A 15,697-nucleotide genomic window follows, 5' to 3' on the forward strand; every position below is an offset into this window, starting at 1 on the left:
CAAAAAAACAAAATTACCGAAACATAATATATAACTAAATAATTCCAATAATATCTATATAAATACATAAAATTATACAACTTCAACATTAGTCAACCATGACAAAAACATAAACTTATTGCCCCCATCGATCTAAATTACCTAGGAGATCAGATTACACAGAGTGTATTTACATTCTACAAACCCCAAATGCCTAACAAGGTATATTAATAATACGGTACTGTCTTAACTACTTGTTGGATGTATGCAGAGCAGCAACAGTGGAGACCAAGGAATCCACCCCACAAGAATTATAACCCCTGCAGATCTTGTAATATCCCTGCTCTCCCCAGCTCTGTCCCCATGAATTCTTCAAGATCCAGTAAGGTTTTTCCTTGAGTCGGATGGGAGCGAAACCCGAAGAACCATAACCCACCAGAAGCACTCCGTGATCAATTCGCTTTCCGCAGATGTAAGGGCACGAAACTCCGCCTACGTATGTTTGCATGAACACCGCATTGATCCCAACTGCACCATGCAAGCAGACCAAATTAAAGATCAGTAAACTTAGAACAAATTTGTGAGAATTGTGAGAATTAATTTGAAGGAAAGCTAAGCTAAGTACCTGCAAGAGGGCCATGGTTAACCAAATTTGCAGCGATTTGATCTTCGTCGGTAGAAATAACGCTGAAGTTAGACACGGAAGAAACAATTTTGCTCTTGTCGAATTTGCAGGTGTCATCGGTCCCGGTGTAAGGATAATCTTCCTCTCGTTCTAGCCCACCAGCCTTGAGTGCGTACTCAAAGGCATTGTTCATCAGTCCGCCACTGCAACCCGAGTCACACGAGCCGTATTCTTCCGGATCACACTGCAAAATGTTCAGGCTTGATATAAGCGAATGAAATGAGGAAAGTGAAATCCATTCAGGACTAAAAAAGTAACCCAACTTCCCAAATTAACACACATCGCCACCACTCTCTACGACAAGAGAAACTTACCTATACTTACCTATACTTGTTATACTGTCAAAGTGACATCACAAGTGTAGGAAAGTTCCTCTCCTCTACCACAAGTACAAGTTTACCGTGAAAGAAACTTACCTACACTTGGGATACCACCGCAGTAGCATCCCAAGCGTAGAAAAGTTCTTCTCGTCTACCGACTGGTACAAGTCTAAGTTCACATCTCTTTTTTCATCATGAATGTATTATCAAACAGTAAACCGTCTCAAATAACATATATTTCTCTTTGTTTACCATTCCCTCATTAAAAAACAAATTTTCAAATGCACTTAATTGTTCTCAGATAGAAAATGATAGCATAAAACAATAGAAATTAGTGAAGCAATTACCTTAATCTTTCAAGTTTTAATCTTCTCAATGAGCAAAAAGTTCAATACTTAAAGCACAGCAAAGATCAAATAATCATTCATTCTCTTAAGCAATATAAAGAAAACAATATATATATATATATATATATGCACACACACACATACACACATACACACACATACATATATGCATATATACAAGGAAAGTAAAGTAATCAGATTAGAACCTCATGGTCACAGTCAACAAGCTGCTGCTCACTCAGACTGACGAGCTCTCCTGTTTCCAAATAATGAGCACCTTCCAAAGCTCCCGTCGCACTAAACGCCCAGCACGACCCGCAAGAACCCTAATTTTTCACAATCAAACATAATTAATAATGCATAAAAATTCCAATTTTTTTTCAAATTAATAAATAAAAATCAGAAATTTATGTACCTGGTCCTTCACCGGCGTGACAGCACCTTTGTCGCGCCAATCAAAGTCGGCGGGAAGATCACCAGTGGGAAGTATCGGAGCCTTGTTAGCGTCGGCCGGAAGCCGGAGGCGACGTTTGAGTCCGAGAAAGTTCCGGCGAAATTCCTTGGGAGTGAGATCGGAGAACTTGGTGACGCCGTGGACCGCGGTAGGGTCGAGCGCCTGGTGCCGCTTGGCGCGGCGGAGGTTGGCCTTGAAGACGCCGAATCTGTAGTCGTGCTCCTCCTGAGTCGCGTAGGTCTTTCCGAAGGTGGCTTTGAAGCTGGAGAAATGGCGCTCGGCGTGGAGGAGCCGATCGTCGTCGGATTCCGAAACGACTTGTTGGATGAGAGGGTCGACGTCGTTGGGAACTGCGGCGGAGGCGAGTGCGGAGGATAGGAGAAAGAGAAGGAGGAGGAGGGAGGCGAGATGATCCATTGTTCGTGGTGAGTTTGAGGAAGTGAATGGAAGGGAGTTTAACTGGAGTGGGAGATAAGCAGATCTTTCTGGTTTGGTTGGTGTTTTGTGTGGGTGGGCTTCCGAGAAGATGGTGAATTTGGAGCCACGTGGATTGTTTTGGTTCGTACGATTTGTCAGCAAGTTGAGCTAGAAATCAAATGCGAGAAGGAGATGGGTTGGCTTCCTTTGCTACGTACGACTCTTTGATGGCTACCGCTTACATGAGCTTTTCTCTGCTGCGCCCAACACATGTGCGCGTGGTATCTTGAAATCAAATCCTAGCCTTCCACTTCTAAGGCCCTAAAACGAACGGACGTGATACGTTTTAAACCTTTGTGCGCGCAGGGACAAATTCTGACTGCTACATTATTGTTGCTCGTCTTCTCAGTTATATCTCCCCCCTAAAACTGTCACCCCTCTTAAGAGCAATTTCACCTCTAAGACTTTGCGTCAGTATTCAATGCATTTATTCACTCAAGTGAACAGTAATAAACCTCAATGAACAATAATAGGCCAAAGCATCTCCACCCCTAAAAAAATGCACTGGCACCCAGTCTAAAAATATGCTGGCATAAACGATCTCCACCTCTACAAAATGCGCTAGCACCCAGCCCATTTTAAATTTTTAAATTTTTTTTTATAAATGAATAAATAAATAAAATAGTTTTAATTTCGGATAAATTTTTTAACTAATCTTGTCATGCCACGTGTCATTATCCAAACATACTATTTTGTGAATAGATTTCTGTTAAGATATGCAACCAATCCCGATGCGTCACGTGTCACTATCTGTTTACAATAATTTAGCCAAGATTACGATAAGATTTTCAACCAATCCCGATGTGCCACGTGACATTGTCCAAAACCTCATCTTTTTTTTTTTTGTTCATATAAACCCTACATTTCTACATCAATCCTCACACCAAACTCAATATTTCTTCATCGTTTTCAAATCTTAAGTTTTTTTTACAATGTCTTCTTCAAGGAGAGTGCATAAACAATTTGTGGAGCAACAAAAAAGATTGATGGCACAACAAGAAGAATTGATCAATCTTGACAAAGATGGAGGTGGAGATGAGGCTTTCGTAATGGAGAAGGACTCGGATGATGACCATAGAAGGCAAAGGGCCTCACATTCCCACCGTGTCATGGAAACTGTAGGTCAAATAGCCAAACCCAGACGTGCCACAAACTTCGATAGAAAAAGGGAAAGACGAGGTAAAGATGTCACATCCCCGCCTGGGCTCCACCACATTCGGAGCTCGATTCTGCCGTAGCACGATATTATTCACTTTGGGCCCCGACCACGCCCACACGGTTTTGTTTCTGGGAACTCACACGAGAACTTCCCAGTAGGTCACCCATCTTGTGATTGCTTTCACACGAACTCGCTTAACTTCGGAGTTCCTATGGAACCCGAAGTCAGTGAGCTCCTAAAAGGCCTCGTGCTAGGTAGAGATGAGAATATACATATAAGGCTTACAAGATCCACTCCCATGGGCAATGTGGGATGTTACAATCCATCCCCTTTAAGGGCCCGATATCCTCGTTGGCACACTTCCGGTCGTTAATGGGAATTGTGGTTTGCGGTTATAATGCATTATTTCTAAGTTCTTTGAGTAATGAGAAAGTTATGTGTAATATATATGTGTTGAGAACTATCATGAAGTGAAATGAATTGGATTGACATTATGTTATGTAGTATGAGATATTATTGAATTGTGGGTGTGAATTATGACTTGTATTGACATTGCATGATTTCATAAGTTCTATGAGTATGACGGAAATTATGTGAAATGCATATATTGTGAATTATGAGGCTTTGGATTGAATTGAATGGGAGTAGGAAAAAATTTAAAATATCGTATTCATGTTATAGCTTCGAAGATGAGCATTTGATTAAAGTTTTGGATTAATCTTGAATTGAATCGATATTAGGCTTTGCATTATGAAAATGTGGAATGTTAAGGTGATTGTAAGGGTGATAAGGGGTTGAAGAATTTGTATTATACTTAGACAATTGAAAATTGAAATTGGGCACAATGACCCATGGATGTGAATATGGCACAATGACATATGGATATGTGAATTGGGCAAAAGGCCCTTGAATGTGAAATTGGGCGAAAAAGGCCCGTGAATGTGAAATTGGGCGAAAAAGACCCATGAATGTGAAATTGGGCAAGAAAGGCCCGTGAATGTGGAATTGGGTGGGAAAAAAAAGGCCCGTAGATGTGAAAAAAAAAAAGAAGAAAAAGAAAGTGTGATGCGTATTAGCCAGGTATAGTACAATCTTTTCCAGCCTACTAGTCACCGATTGAAATAAAAGAAAATGATGGTGAAATCATTGTTATGTCAATGATAAGTGTGAATAGAAATTTTAAAGTATATGGTCAATGACAAATGTGGTTGGAAATGTTAATATTTACGGAAGATATGGTGATTTGTTGAAAGAGAATGAAATTATAAGGTTTGCCATTATAATGAGAATGGTGGATGGATATGAATGAAATTATGGAATGAAATTTTTGAGTCGTTTAATATAAATGCTTTCCCAACTGAGTTTCTTCGTCTAATGAAAAGTAGTGACGGGAAAAGTTGATAATTATAAACTTGATTGGTTTGGTTTGCCATGAACGCATTATGGTGTGAAATTATGATATTTTGTTAGCCACGTCAATCATGGCTTGAAATTTGACATGTGACTTTGTCAATGTGAGATAAGTTAGTTCTATGACTGAGACTATCTTTAAATTGATTCATGAATTGATTGCATAATTCATTTACTTCTTTTCATTTTCTTACCAATATGAGAGAAAAGAAAGAAAAGAAAAGAAAAGGTTTTTAAAATTCTTACCAATATGAGAGAAAGGAAATCATGGAATAAGATTTTGATTTCATTCCATGGTAACGAAAATTACGGATCTTTATTTTAGTGGCAAGTAATGATGGTTGGAATTCCAATGATTTTGGTTGGAACCTTGCTAATTGATTTGTCAATTTTAGTGGTTTGGTTTGACATTGTGACATTTACTTAGCCACTGATGATCACAGCTGGAATTGATGGGGAAGTTAGTAATTATAATTTTGATGGGTTTGGTTACCACAGTTATGAATTTTCATTGTTGAATTGGTTATTCCGAACCAATTTAATAACGAGCACTTATCCTCGTGGTTATGTGATAAATACAGTTTAGTATGTTTGGTCAATAGAGTGTAACCTATTTAAATTTCTCTTTTAATATATGAAATGTGAATGGTATTCTGAAGGTGCGAGTCACTTATTTATTATATTTGTGGATGTACTTTGAAAAAAAAAACGATTGAAAGAAAGATTTGAAGGGCTTTGAATTTACTATGGGCAATTTAGTTAATCACATAAATGGAAGGAACTATAGAACGAGAATTTATATTAGTGGTGTTGCGAATTTGGTTTTAATCTTCTTTCCATTAACCAGTGAGTGTGATTGGAAATTTCCAATGAATTCAGTTGAAATTTTTTATGGTTGGTTTGTCAATTATAAAGCTTTGGCTTGAAATTTTGAGATTTTACTAGGTTACTAATGGATGATTTAGAATTTCGATATTTAATTGGACGAGAATTGTTATGGTTGTGAATTTAGGATATTTATGCTACCAATATCGAGTATTTTATGATGCTGGTATCATCAGTTATGGCAGCTAAAAATTTAGAAGAAGGGTTGGGGTAACGGCTGTGTATAGAGGCCATGAAAAATTTTGGGTTAATGTGGATATTTATTTTGCCAATGTGTGTGGTTAGGATTTTTTATATGTATTTTACTAATGAATATGTTTGGGAATATGAGAATGCGAGTAATAATCACGATTATAATTCGATGTTTCACTTATTTTTTTTTGTAACTTGAATAAAATTGGAGACGGATGTTATAAGTTTATTTCACTATAAAAGTAATGGTGGAAGTAGTGTTAGTTCCTTCTCGTAACTTGATGGTTGAAATCTCGAGGATGAGATTTATTTTAACTGGGGGGGGTGAATGTAACACCCTGAAAAATTTAAAGATATGAATTAGATAATATAATTATGAATAGGTGGAGAAAATAGAAAATAAACCGATTTACGGTTATGAAGATAGAATTGGGAAATTATTATAATTCACGTAATTGTATTATTGAGATTTTATATTAATTTTCAAAAAATTATATTAATTTATTTGAGATCAGTTTGAAATTAAACTGGTTACGAAGTTGAGGTTTTGAAAGTTAATTATTTAAAATTCGTAGACCATTCGAGGTCATAATTTATATTTTTTTTATAAAGCTCGATCTCACGAACGCGTGGGCGCAAACCGTTCATGAAACGGAGTTATAACGAAGAAGTTATTAACGATTGAAGTTAGGGATAAAATGGTCATTTAATCAATTTCTGGAAGGCTCCAGATTTGCTGGAGCAAGGATCTAAGAAGCCACGTGTGTGGCTGTGATGCAAAGGGAAAGAGAGAAAGGGAGAGTGATGGGCCAATCAGGATGGGGGAAGAAGAAAAAAAGGGAGGGAAATGAGGAGAGAATAAAGGGAGGGAACCGGGTTACCTCAACCCGCGTGACCCGGCCCGTTTTCCCCATTTCTCCGGTGATTTCTATTGGTTTTCCTACGAATCATGTCCATTAAATATTGGAAAAATCATCCTATAACCTTCTATTTACCCTCTCTACTCCAAAAATCGAGAGAAAAAAGGCCTATAAATCGTGAATTTTCACACAGTTGGTGCGAGGGCGCCGGAGCTTTTTGGCGGCAATACGCCATTTGCTGAAGCAAACTTCAACCACCACTACTATCCATGGACTCCTAGAAAACCCAGGAACATGTCCCAAGCATTGGATAGGGCGACGGAGCACTGCAGGACACAGATCGAAATCACCAAATTTCTAGGGTTCCGGTGGGTTTTGGGTGAAAGTGGAGCTTTTCTTGGCCAAATTGGACTTAGCCACAAGTATGAAAGTTGTTCTACTCATTGAGATCTATAACACGGTAAAATTTTGTAATTTTTTTAAAGAGTTGATATTTTCTGGCGAGTCGAGGCAGCCAACCGCCACCTGTGGCAGTGTGTGCGGCAGCATGTGGCCAGTGGGTTAACTCTGCCATTTTCATGCTATTTTTTGGTGTTTTGAAACCATATTTAATATGCATATGGTGTGATTCCAATGTTTGAACCGAATTTATGATTGTTAGTCACTAAAATGTCGAAGTTGATGAATTAGAAAATGAGTTGTAAACTACGAAAAGCTTGATCCCTTTCAAGGGTACGTAGGCAGTCTAACAGAGTTATATGTAGCCTTAAATAGTCGGGAATTAATATTTAGAATAAATTTTGATTTAAGAGGAGGAAATAGTTCTAATTTGGAAGTGAAATTGCATGTTTTGGTAAATGAATAATGGGTATGGATTATGTGTGGAATGAAGGAAATTAATTGGAGGTTGATGACTAATGATTATGAATTCAATTATTAATTTAAAGATTAGTTTTGGCATATAAGAAAATATGGATAGCTTGTTAGAAATTGAATTAGTGATTTAAAGGATGGTGATTATTTGAAATAAATTAACTATGACTTTAAGTTGGGCCTACCATAATTAAATTTCGAAAATATATATTTTTGGGCTCGGGGCGTGACAAAAGATCTCTTGGAAGATTATTTTATTCCCAATAGCGTATTCCATGATCATGTTTTTAGACGTCGTTTTAGAATGCAACAAAAAGTTTGTGCAACAAAATCATGGGTGCTATTTGCAACCATGATCCATATTTTGTGCAAAAAGAGGATGCTTTTCGTGTTCTAGGTCTTCTTCCACAGTAAAAAATTATGGCTGCCTTGCGAATGTTTGCATATGGAGCATCTGCAGATCAAGTGGATGAGATCACGAGGATGGGAAAAACAACTGTTCTAGAGTCTCTGATACGGTTTTACTCTGCAATTGAAGCCCTATACACCAATGAGTACCTCCGGAAACCCACGCCAAGGGACATGTGAAGGCTTCTAAGGAAGGGTGAGATGCGAGGCTATCTTGGCATGATTGGAAGCATCGACTGCATGCACTGGACTTGGAAAAACTGTCCAAGTGTGTGGCATGGAGCTTATGGCGACAGAAAATGAGCCAAAAGTATCATTTTGGAAGCGGTGGCTTCATTTGATACATGAATTTGGCATATTTTTTTTGGTGTTCTAGGAGATCAGAATGACCTAAATGTCGAACATTGGAACACCAAAAAAAATAGTGCCATATCCTCAGACTGAAAAAGAACTATGTAGAACATGCCGTGCATGACAACTTCTGGACCGGTTGCCATAATTTTGTATCTAGGGCAATCTTTGACAATTTTCCAACATTCCCATTTGTTGAATGATTTGTTTTGGTTATTTGCATTGTAGAATGTTTTTGCTTGTAGTGTCTATAAAAATGTGGAATGAGATAGTATTAAAAAATGCAGGTGGAATGCATATAAATTACATAATAAATTAAAATATTGATGCGGGTGGAATGCATATTGTTTGTACCATACTTAGGGCCTCTGTATTTAGACCTCGTATAAATACTCGGGGGATTCAAATGTAATTATGTAATAAATAAAGGAGCAAATGTGTAATAAGTGAGGAGCTCTTATTCTATAAAATGACTCTTCACTCTCCTCATTAGGGGAGGCCAAGATCTAGACCATGGGAATAGAGCACATAGAAAATAGGCTAGAGAGCACATTGCCTTTAGCCTTCTTGTATATTCACCATTCAGAGTGAAACCATAACAATATCAGTGTGGACGTAGCCTAAACATTGGGGTGAACCACGATACATCTTGTGTTCTTTACTTTCTTACAGATTCACGGTTGGATTTACATTGTTCCAAGACCCCTTCGGTTTTGTGCATCAACACATATAAATAAATAAAAATACTGTCACCTGATCCGCTAAACTTGTCCCACTATGCAGATTACCAGAAGCATAAGAGATAACATTTTTCTAACAAGTAAATGATGCGTTGAGTTTTTTCCAATGACCTTGAAGACCTTGACTAGTTCTGACGTCTTTTCCATGTACATCGCAAAACGTTTTTGTAATTTTACTCCACATTTCTCACTTATCCATCTCCTTACCCGTAATCGGGTTATGAGTATTGTGAACCCAACATTCACACAACGTAACATCTTCAATGAGCTTCCACGAAGTCATTTTTTTCTCTCAAAGTGTACAAAATATTGAAATGTAGAAAGTGTATAAAATATTGAAATGTGATGTAAGAAAGTGGAAGATAAGGGTTAGGTATTTATAGAAAAAAAATTAAAATTTTTAATTTTTTCTATATTTTTTAAATAAATTTTAATGTTGTTAATTAATCTGGACTGTTGGATTTGAAAAATATTCCAATATGTTTGTACCATACTTGACAAATCCCGAAACTACTAAGCACTGGTCAATGTGATACCGTCAAGGACCCAGAAGAGTTTCCCTCCAACCAGGAGGCCAATCACAGTGTGACACGTGTCGACATCAGAAGCCAATCACAACGCGACATGTGTCAACATCATAAGCCAATCACAACACGACACGTGTCAATGTCAGAACAAAGCTAGAAACTCTTCTATAAAAGGAGATCATTTTCTCACAATATTTCCTAATGTCATTTGTACTAAATTTTTCACTAGTACTCACTAAAGAAGAGTTTGAACCTATGTACTTGTGTAAACCCTTCACAATTAATGAGAACTCTTCTACTCCACAGACGTAACCAATCTGGGTGAACCACGTACATCTTGTGTTTGATTCCTTGTCTCTATCCATTTGCATACTTATCTACACTAGTGACCGGAGCAATCTAGCAAAGGTCACAAACTTAACATTTTCTGTTGTACCAAAGTCATCACTGATTTTGTGCATCAACACAATCCAACAGCCACCGAGCTGCCATGTGTCCAACAATCATAATTCTAACCGTTAGGCCTTTTTTTTGGGGGGGGGAACTTAGACTGTTGATCTGTGATCGAACGATCCAGTTTAAAAGTGAAATTAATTTTTTTTTTTACCGTTGGAAATCCAACGGTAAAGAGATGGCCATGTCGCCATGATTCGGGTGATGGGTGAGTGCGTTGACAGCGAGCCCCGCCGCCTGCATTCCTGTCTCTTACTTGCGCCCACTCGCAAGTGAAAGGCATGCGCCAGCCAAATAGGCTGGTCCCAAGGTCAATAAAAAATGAGCTGGTCTGGAGACTGGCACGGGCTGGGTGCCGAGCAAGTTTGTGGGCTGGCGTGGAATGACATCCTCCCAGCCTGGTTTTTTTATTGGGTGCTGGGCTATTCCACCTCCGGTGGAAATGCTCTAATTTGTTTTTCCAGGCCAACCTACGTTCAATCCGTGATGCTCATGAAAATTAGGTCCCACAAATCCACATCTTACAGGAAAAATTTAACGGACTCATATTAAATTTACATTTTAAAATTTTAGCTGAAGATACAAAGTAAATTGGGATGTGAATATATAATTTAGGGTACGTTTATTTCACTTTCTTAAGCGGGAACTAGTTAGGATTACCATCACAAGTGTAATATAAATAATAACTAACTTCATTGAGATTAAACAGGATTCAAGTGGAGTAAGAGGCCTTCTTAGGTCGTCTAACGAGACCAGAACTGAAGCACGAGATTCCTAAGGCCCCTCCCTGCTTCTTTCTATATTTCCTTTCTCACTCTCGCCGCTTGAAGCTTTAGCCAACTCGAAGCTTATGTGCTCCACATCGTGAACAACTGTTTGGAAACAAAAGACGAAATGAAGTCAGATGAGTGCGACGTGACAGAGGCTTCGACAGTGGATTTGACTGAAGCGTTGCTCTCAAAAGTCTATGTAGCATTTGGAGCAAAGGTTCATGGTGGGTGGGTTTCTTGGCATTGGTGCTCAGAGATGGTGGCCTTGTGCCACATCTACAATCTATTGGATTTATTTGGTGTCTGTTGGAATCTTCTTATCGGAATGAATTCTATTAGATCAGATCATCACCTTCTTAGCCAAAAATAGTTGATTTATGAAAACTGATTTGAGATCAAGAGGCAATATTGGCTATGTGATTGGGATAAGCTTAAAATCAACAATGGGGATTGCATGTGAAGGGCAATGGCAGTCAATGGACGGCTAGGATATTAAGGGGTGGTTTGGGAGTGAGGTGCTTAAAAAAAAAGCACCCATGAAAAAAAGCTGTGAGGGTTTTAGGTGTTTGGTAAACTGAAAAAAAATGGCTTATTTTGGAAGTTGCTGTGAGAATAAGTTGAAATCAAAGGAAAAAGTTGAAGCTGCTATTTGCAGCTTTGGAAAACTGGTTTTTTTTCAAAGCACACGGAGCTACAATGCTCCTTTAATGAAAAGACCCACTATTAGACTGCTTTTTTTTTCCAAAAGCACTTTTACAAAAAAGTTTACCAAACACTCTGCTGATTTATTTCACAGCAGCTTTTTGTCAAAGCACAGCAATACGAAACCAGCCCTAAGTTCCCTTTCCGCCGTCAACCAAATTCAAATTCATCTTCCAATAACGGGTATTCGGTGGCACCTTATGAATTGAAATGTAAATTAGGCAAATTTGGGCTTACTTGACTAATAGGCCTAGTTTTTAAAAATTTATTTCGGCTTTTAAAAGTTGGCCTAGTGGGCTAACCGAATCTTTCCTTCATGCTTTCAGGGGAAGGATTCCCCGCGCACAAGCCTACACTACGCTAAAATACCGACAGTCCGCTCACTCCATCCAGCAAATGCTTAAAACATCTCTAAATGAGACGTCAAATTCAAAACATCAAATTTTAATTTGATGGTTGATTTGACAACCTGATATATTGTTAATATTTTCTTTCACCCCATATGCTAAAATTTTATTGCTTTAGTTATGTTTTTAAACAAAAATAATAAAAGTTATGTTGTTATTGGTTTAAAAATAATAAAATAATACTTAAATATGTTAACATTTAAGATAAGACAAGAAGAATGTCTTTCGAAATAGAAAAATTCACATTTGAAGATAGTTTTAAGATATTTCTTTATCTATGCCAGCTTAGTCTTCTTTATTATATTAACTTTAACATATTTGTAAATAATACGTTATTTGTCACCATTATATGTATATTGACATTTTTTTTTTTTTTTTGGAAGCAAGATATATCAATATCCGGGCAAAGATGCCAAAGGTTACAGGAAGGCCCATACAAAGGCAAACAGCCAACAGCATAGACTAGAAGAAAGTAGTATAAGGAGGTAACAAGAGATACGGACGCCGCACCAAGTGCTAAAGCATCCCTCCTTACACTACAACAAAAGCTAATGAGGACAAGGAAGACCATCGTTACACAACACATGAACAAGGGAAGATGGGGGTCTGTTGACCCAAATAAGATCACATACTTCCTTACAACGCCGCGAAGCCAAAGTGTCCGCTGCCGAATTGGCCGATCTTGGAACCCAAGACCAGCGGCACTCTTGAAAGGTCCCCCCTAAAACACTGCATTTCGCAATAAAAGGAAAGGCCTCCCAACTGCCATTCCATGCTGAATTCTTTAAGCAGGAAATAGAATCAGAAGAATCAGACTCAACCACAATCGAACGCCACCCTCTACTGATCCCCAGGTTGCATCCGTGCATAATGGCCATTGCTTCCACCATTGCCACGCTTGTGGCTTTCACTTTATACCTGCAAGCCGCCAAGAACTTACCATCCGCATCCCTTGCCACGACACCCGTAAAACCAGTTCCGTCCGATGCAACCCAACTGCCATCAACGTTCACCTTTACGAATCCAGAACTCGGAGGAGACCAACTGACCACTCCACCAGAAGCCTGCGGACAGACCACAAGGGGACGGGGGCTTCCCTGAAGGCAGAAACCGAAAAACAGATAGCAGCGATAATTTGATGAGGGTTGATGTGTTGTTTGTTGAACAAAAAGTTACACCTTGCCTTCCAAATATGCCAGCATGTAAATGCAATATGAGAAAACAAGTGATTCCTTGCCTCATTCGCACCATTCGCTAAGTCAAACATTTGAAGCAGCCAACATGCCCAAGTTGTTATCTCAGATTGGATTATCCGTAAATTCAAAGAACCCCCAAACCAAACCACTTCCACCCACGGGCATTCAAGGAAAATGTGAGTGATGGTCTCATTCCTCATTTTGCAGATGGGGCATAGAGAAGTTGTGGAGGAACGGCGTTGATATAGGTTCGCCATAGTAGCAATCGCTACGTGCAGGGTTTTCCATATAAAACATCGAATTTTTGGTGGAGCCTCCAGCTGCCAGATACACTTCCACAGAGCCCCGGGAATAGAAGCAGAAGATTGAGAGTTAAGACTCCTATGGGGCAGGAGCCTTTGATGCGCCCAATGATAGCCAGATTTTACCGAATACATACCTCTCTTCTCAAAAGGCCACACGAGCCTATCCCTTAACGAGGGTTCACCAATATGAGTCTCCAAGATCGCATCAAACTCCTCAAACTCCAAGAAAGGTTTCAGAAAATCAATATCCCACTTCTTCGTGACCGGGCAAATTAAAGAGCTAACCATTAAGTTTCGTGACACCTGCACCGAGCCCAATGGGGATGGTTTGCTTACTGGGATAGTCGGAAGCCATCGATCGATCCAGACTCGAACATGATTGTCGTTCATAATTTGCCAGTGAGCACCCTCCTTAAGAATATCTCTTCCCACAAGAAGACTTGACCACGCCCAAGAAGCTCTTCCTCCCCGCTTAGCATCCATGAAAGAGCAATTTGGAAAGTAGCGGGCCTTAAGCACCTGTGCCCATAAAGCCATCGGCTCCATTAACAGGCGCCAACATTGCTTCGCTAACAGGGCTTCGTTGAATGATTCAAAGTTCCTTAGCCCCAAACCCCCCACCTCTTTTGGTCGACCCAACTTCTCTCTTGATAACCAGTGGATCTTATTCGCACCCTCGGTTTGTCCTCACCAAAATTTGGTGATCATGGCATCCATTTCGTTGCACATAGTCGTGGGAAATTTAAACAGATTCATTGGGTAAACCGGAATGGCCTGTGCCACCGCCTTAATGAGGACTTCTCTCCCTGCCTGCGAAAGACTAGCTTTTTTCCATCCTTGAAGCTTACCCAACAACTTTCCTTTGACATAGGCGAGCCCACATTTCTTTGATCGTCCCCAAATGGTCGGAACACCAAGGTATAAGCCTGGCTCTCCAACACGCACCATACCAAGGATAACCGTCAACCTTTGGGCAAGAGTAGCAGGAACATTTGCACCAAAGTAGACACTCGACTTTTCCTTATTAACTTGTTGCCCCGAGGCCAAGCAGTAAGCATCAATCAGCATAATTAATTGTCTACAATTGTCGAGAGTGTTTCTCTCCCCCGTAAGAGCCCCATCTCTGTGTGGGTTTTTAATGCTCTTTCTGTTTCCCTTCAACCACCAATCTACATTCCTTACTCACCCAACCACCAATTTCTTTGAAATTAATTCATTTCTGAACCATTCCACTGTTATTCTTTATTCCCCAACCATACCCAGACCAACCTTTGCTCTGAGCTATCCTCTCATTAACCTAGGTCTTCCCTGCTTCGCACATCGCATCTCATCTCATTTCCCTGTCAGATTATTCCCATTCAGGTCAGATCTGGGGCTGGGACAGCTGCGTTTGGTCAGATCTGGGACTGGGGCGCTGGGTAATCGGATGGTAGACAAGAGGGATAATGGGTACCCACCCACCAAACATAAAAGCACAATGAATATGGTGGAGCGTGGCAGATCGAAACCGAAGTGCAAAGGCCCCCGCCTTATTTTCTCTCAACCATATCCAACCCATAAAGTGAAGCAGAAATACGCAGAGTTAATGCTGATACCTAACCCAAACGAAAACCATCCAAGACTAATTCCTCCGAGCATTGATGATGAGGTACGTTGTTCCTGGGGGTTTCAAGCTATAGTCAACTTATGCCTGAACCTGTGGTATTTTTACGTTCTTTACTTTAGTTGCAAGAACAGAGAAAACGTTAAAAGACTTCCAAATCAGGAATCGGGGATAGCCTCCTGTACCTCGTTGTGGTGTACTTCAATTACAGATACTGGGGATTTTACTAAGTCTCGGAACGAGATGGCTGAAGTCGAGATCGAGGAACTCGTGGTTCATCTGGAAAGAAATATGGACTTTTCCACTATGGAACACGGAGTCAAACTTGTGGGTAAGGTACTGGCAAACAAAACGTTGAATAAATGGGGTGTTCGAAACATTCTAAGGTCATCCTGGAAAGGGCTGGGAGAGATAGACATCAAGTGGGTCAAAGACAACACGTTTATCATCACGGTTCAAGATGAAAGTACTGCTATAAACATACTAAAGCAGGTGCTTGGGCGGTTATGAAGCAGAATTTCGCAGTCAATCGATGGCCAAACGAGTTAGCATTGGAAGAAGTAAACACTGATGCTGTGTCTTTCTGGATACAAA

At 39.6% G+C, this 15,697-nt stretch overlaps 2 protein-coding genes across 2 annotated transcripts; one reads left to right on the forward strand and one right to left on the reverse strand.

The window, feature by feature from the left end:
- Positions 1 to 13: 13 nt before the first annotated feature.
- LOC126604174 (probable cysteine protease RD19C) lies at positions 14 to 2,285 on the reverse strand. The gene is made up of 4 exons (XM_050271321.1): positions 1,747 to 2,285; positions 1,538 to 1,657; positions 605 to 848; positions 14 to 507 (listed from the first exon to the last, which is right to left on the reverse strand). Exons 1-4 carry the CDS (start codon positions 2,200 to 2,202, stop codon positions 230 to 232), a joined length of 1,098 nt encoding a protein of 365 aa, XP_050127278.1. The 5' UTR covers positions 2,203 to 2,285; the 3' UTR covers positions 14 to 229.
- Positions 2,286 to 14,811: 12,526 nt separating this feature from the next.
- LOC126605818 (uncharacterized) lies at positions 14,812 to 15,613 on the forward strand. The gene is made up of 2 exons (XM_050273268.1): positions 14,812 to 15,148; positions 15,266 to 15,613. The coding sequence occupies exons 1-2, from the start codon at positions 14,927 to 14,929 to the stop codon at positions 15,611 to 15,613; spliced, it is 570 nt and encodes a 189-aa protein (XP_050129225.1). The 5' UTR covers positions 14,812 to 14,926.
- Positions 15,614 to 15,697: the final 84 nt, after the last annotated feature.

The sequence above is a fragment of the Malus sylvestris genome, chromosome 15 (assembly GCF_916048215.2).
Source record: "Malus sylvestris chromosome 15, drMalSylv7.2, whole genome shotgun sequence".
Taxonomy (NCBI): Eukaryota; Viridiplantae; Streptophyta; class Magnoliopsida; order Rosales; family Rosaceae; genus Malus; species Malus sylvestris.

Coding starts and splice junctions, on each gene's coding strand:
- LOC126605818 (XM_050273268.1), top strand. CDS start 14,927: ATGGTAGACAAGAGGGATAATGGGTACCCACCCACCAAACATAAAAGC. Junction 15,149..15,265: donor CTCCGAGCATTGATGATGAG/GTACGTTGTTCC, acceptor CTTCCAAATCAG/GAATCGGGGATAGCCTCCTG.
- LOC126604174 (XM_050271321.1), bottom strand. CDS start 2,202: ATGGATCATCTCGCCTCCCTCCTCCTCCTTCTCTTTCTCCTATCCTCC. Junction 849..1,537: donor TTGTTGACTGTGACCATGAG/GTTCTAATCTGA, acceptor AACATTTTGCAG/TGTGATCCGGAAGAATACGG. Junction 508..604: donor TAACCATGGCCCTCTTGCAG/GTACTTAGCTTA, acceptor TGCATGGTGCAG/TTGGGATCAATGCGGTGTTC.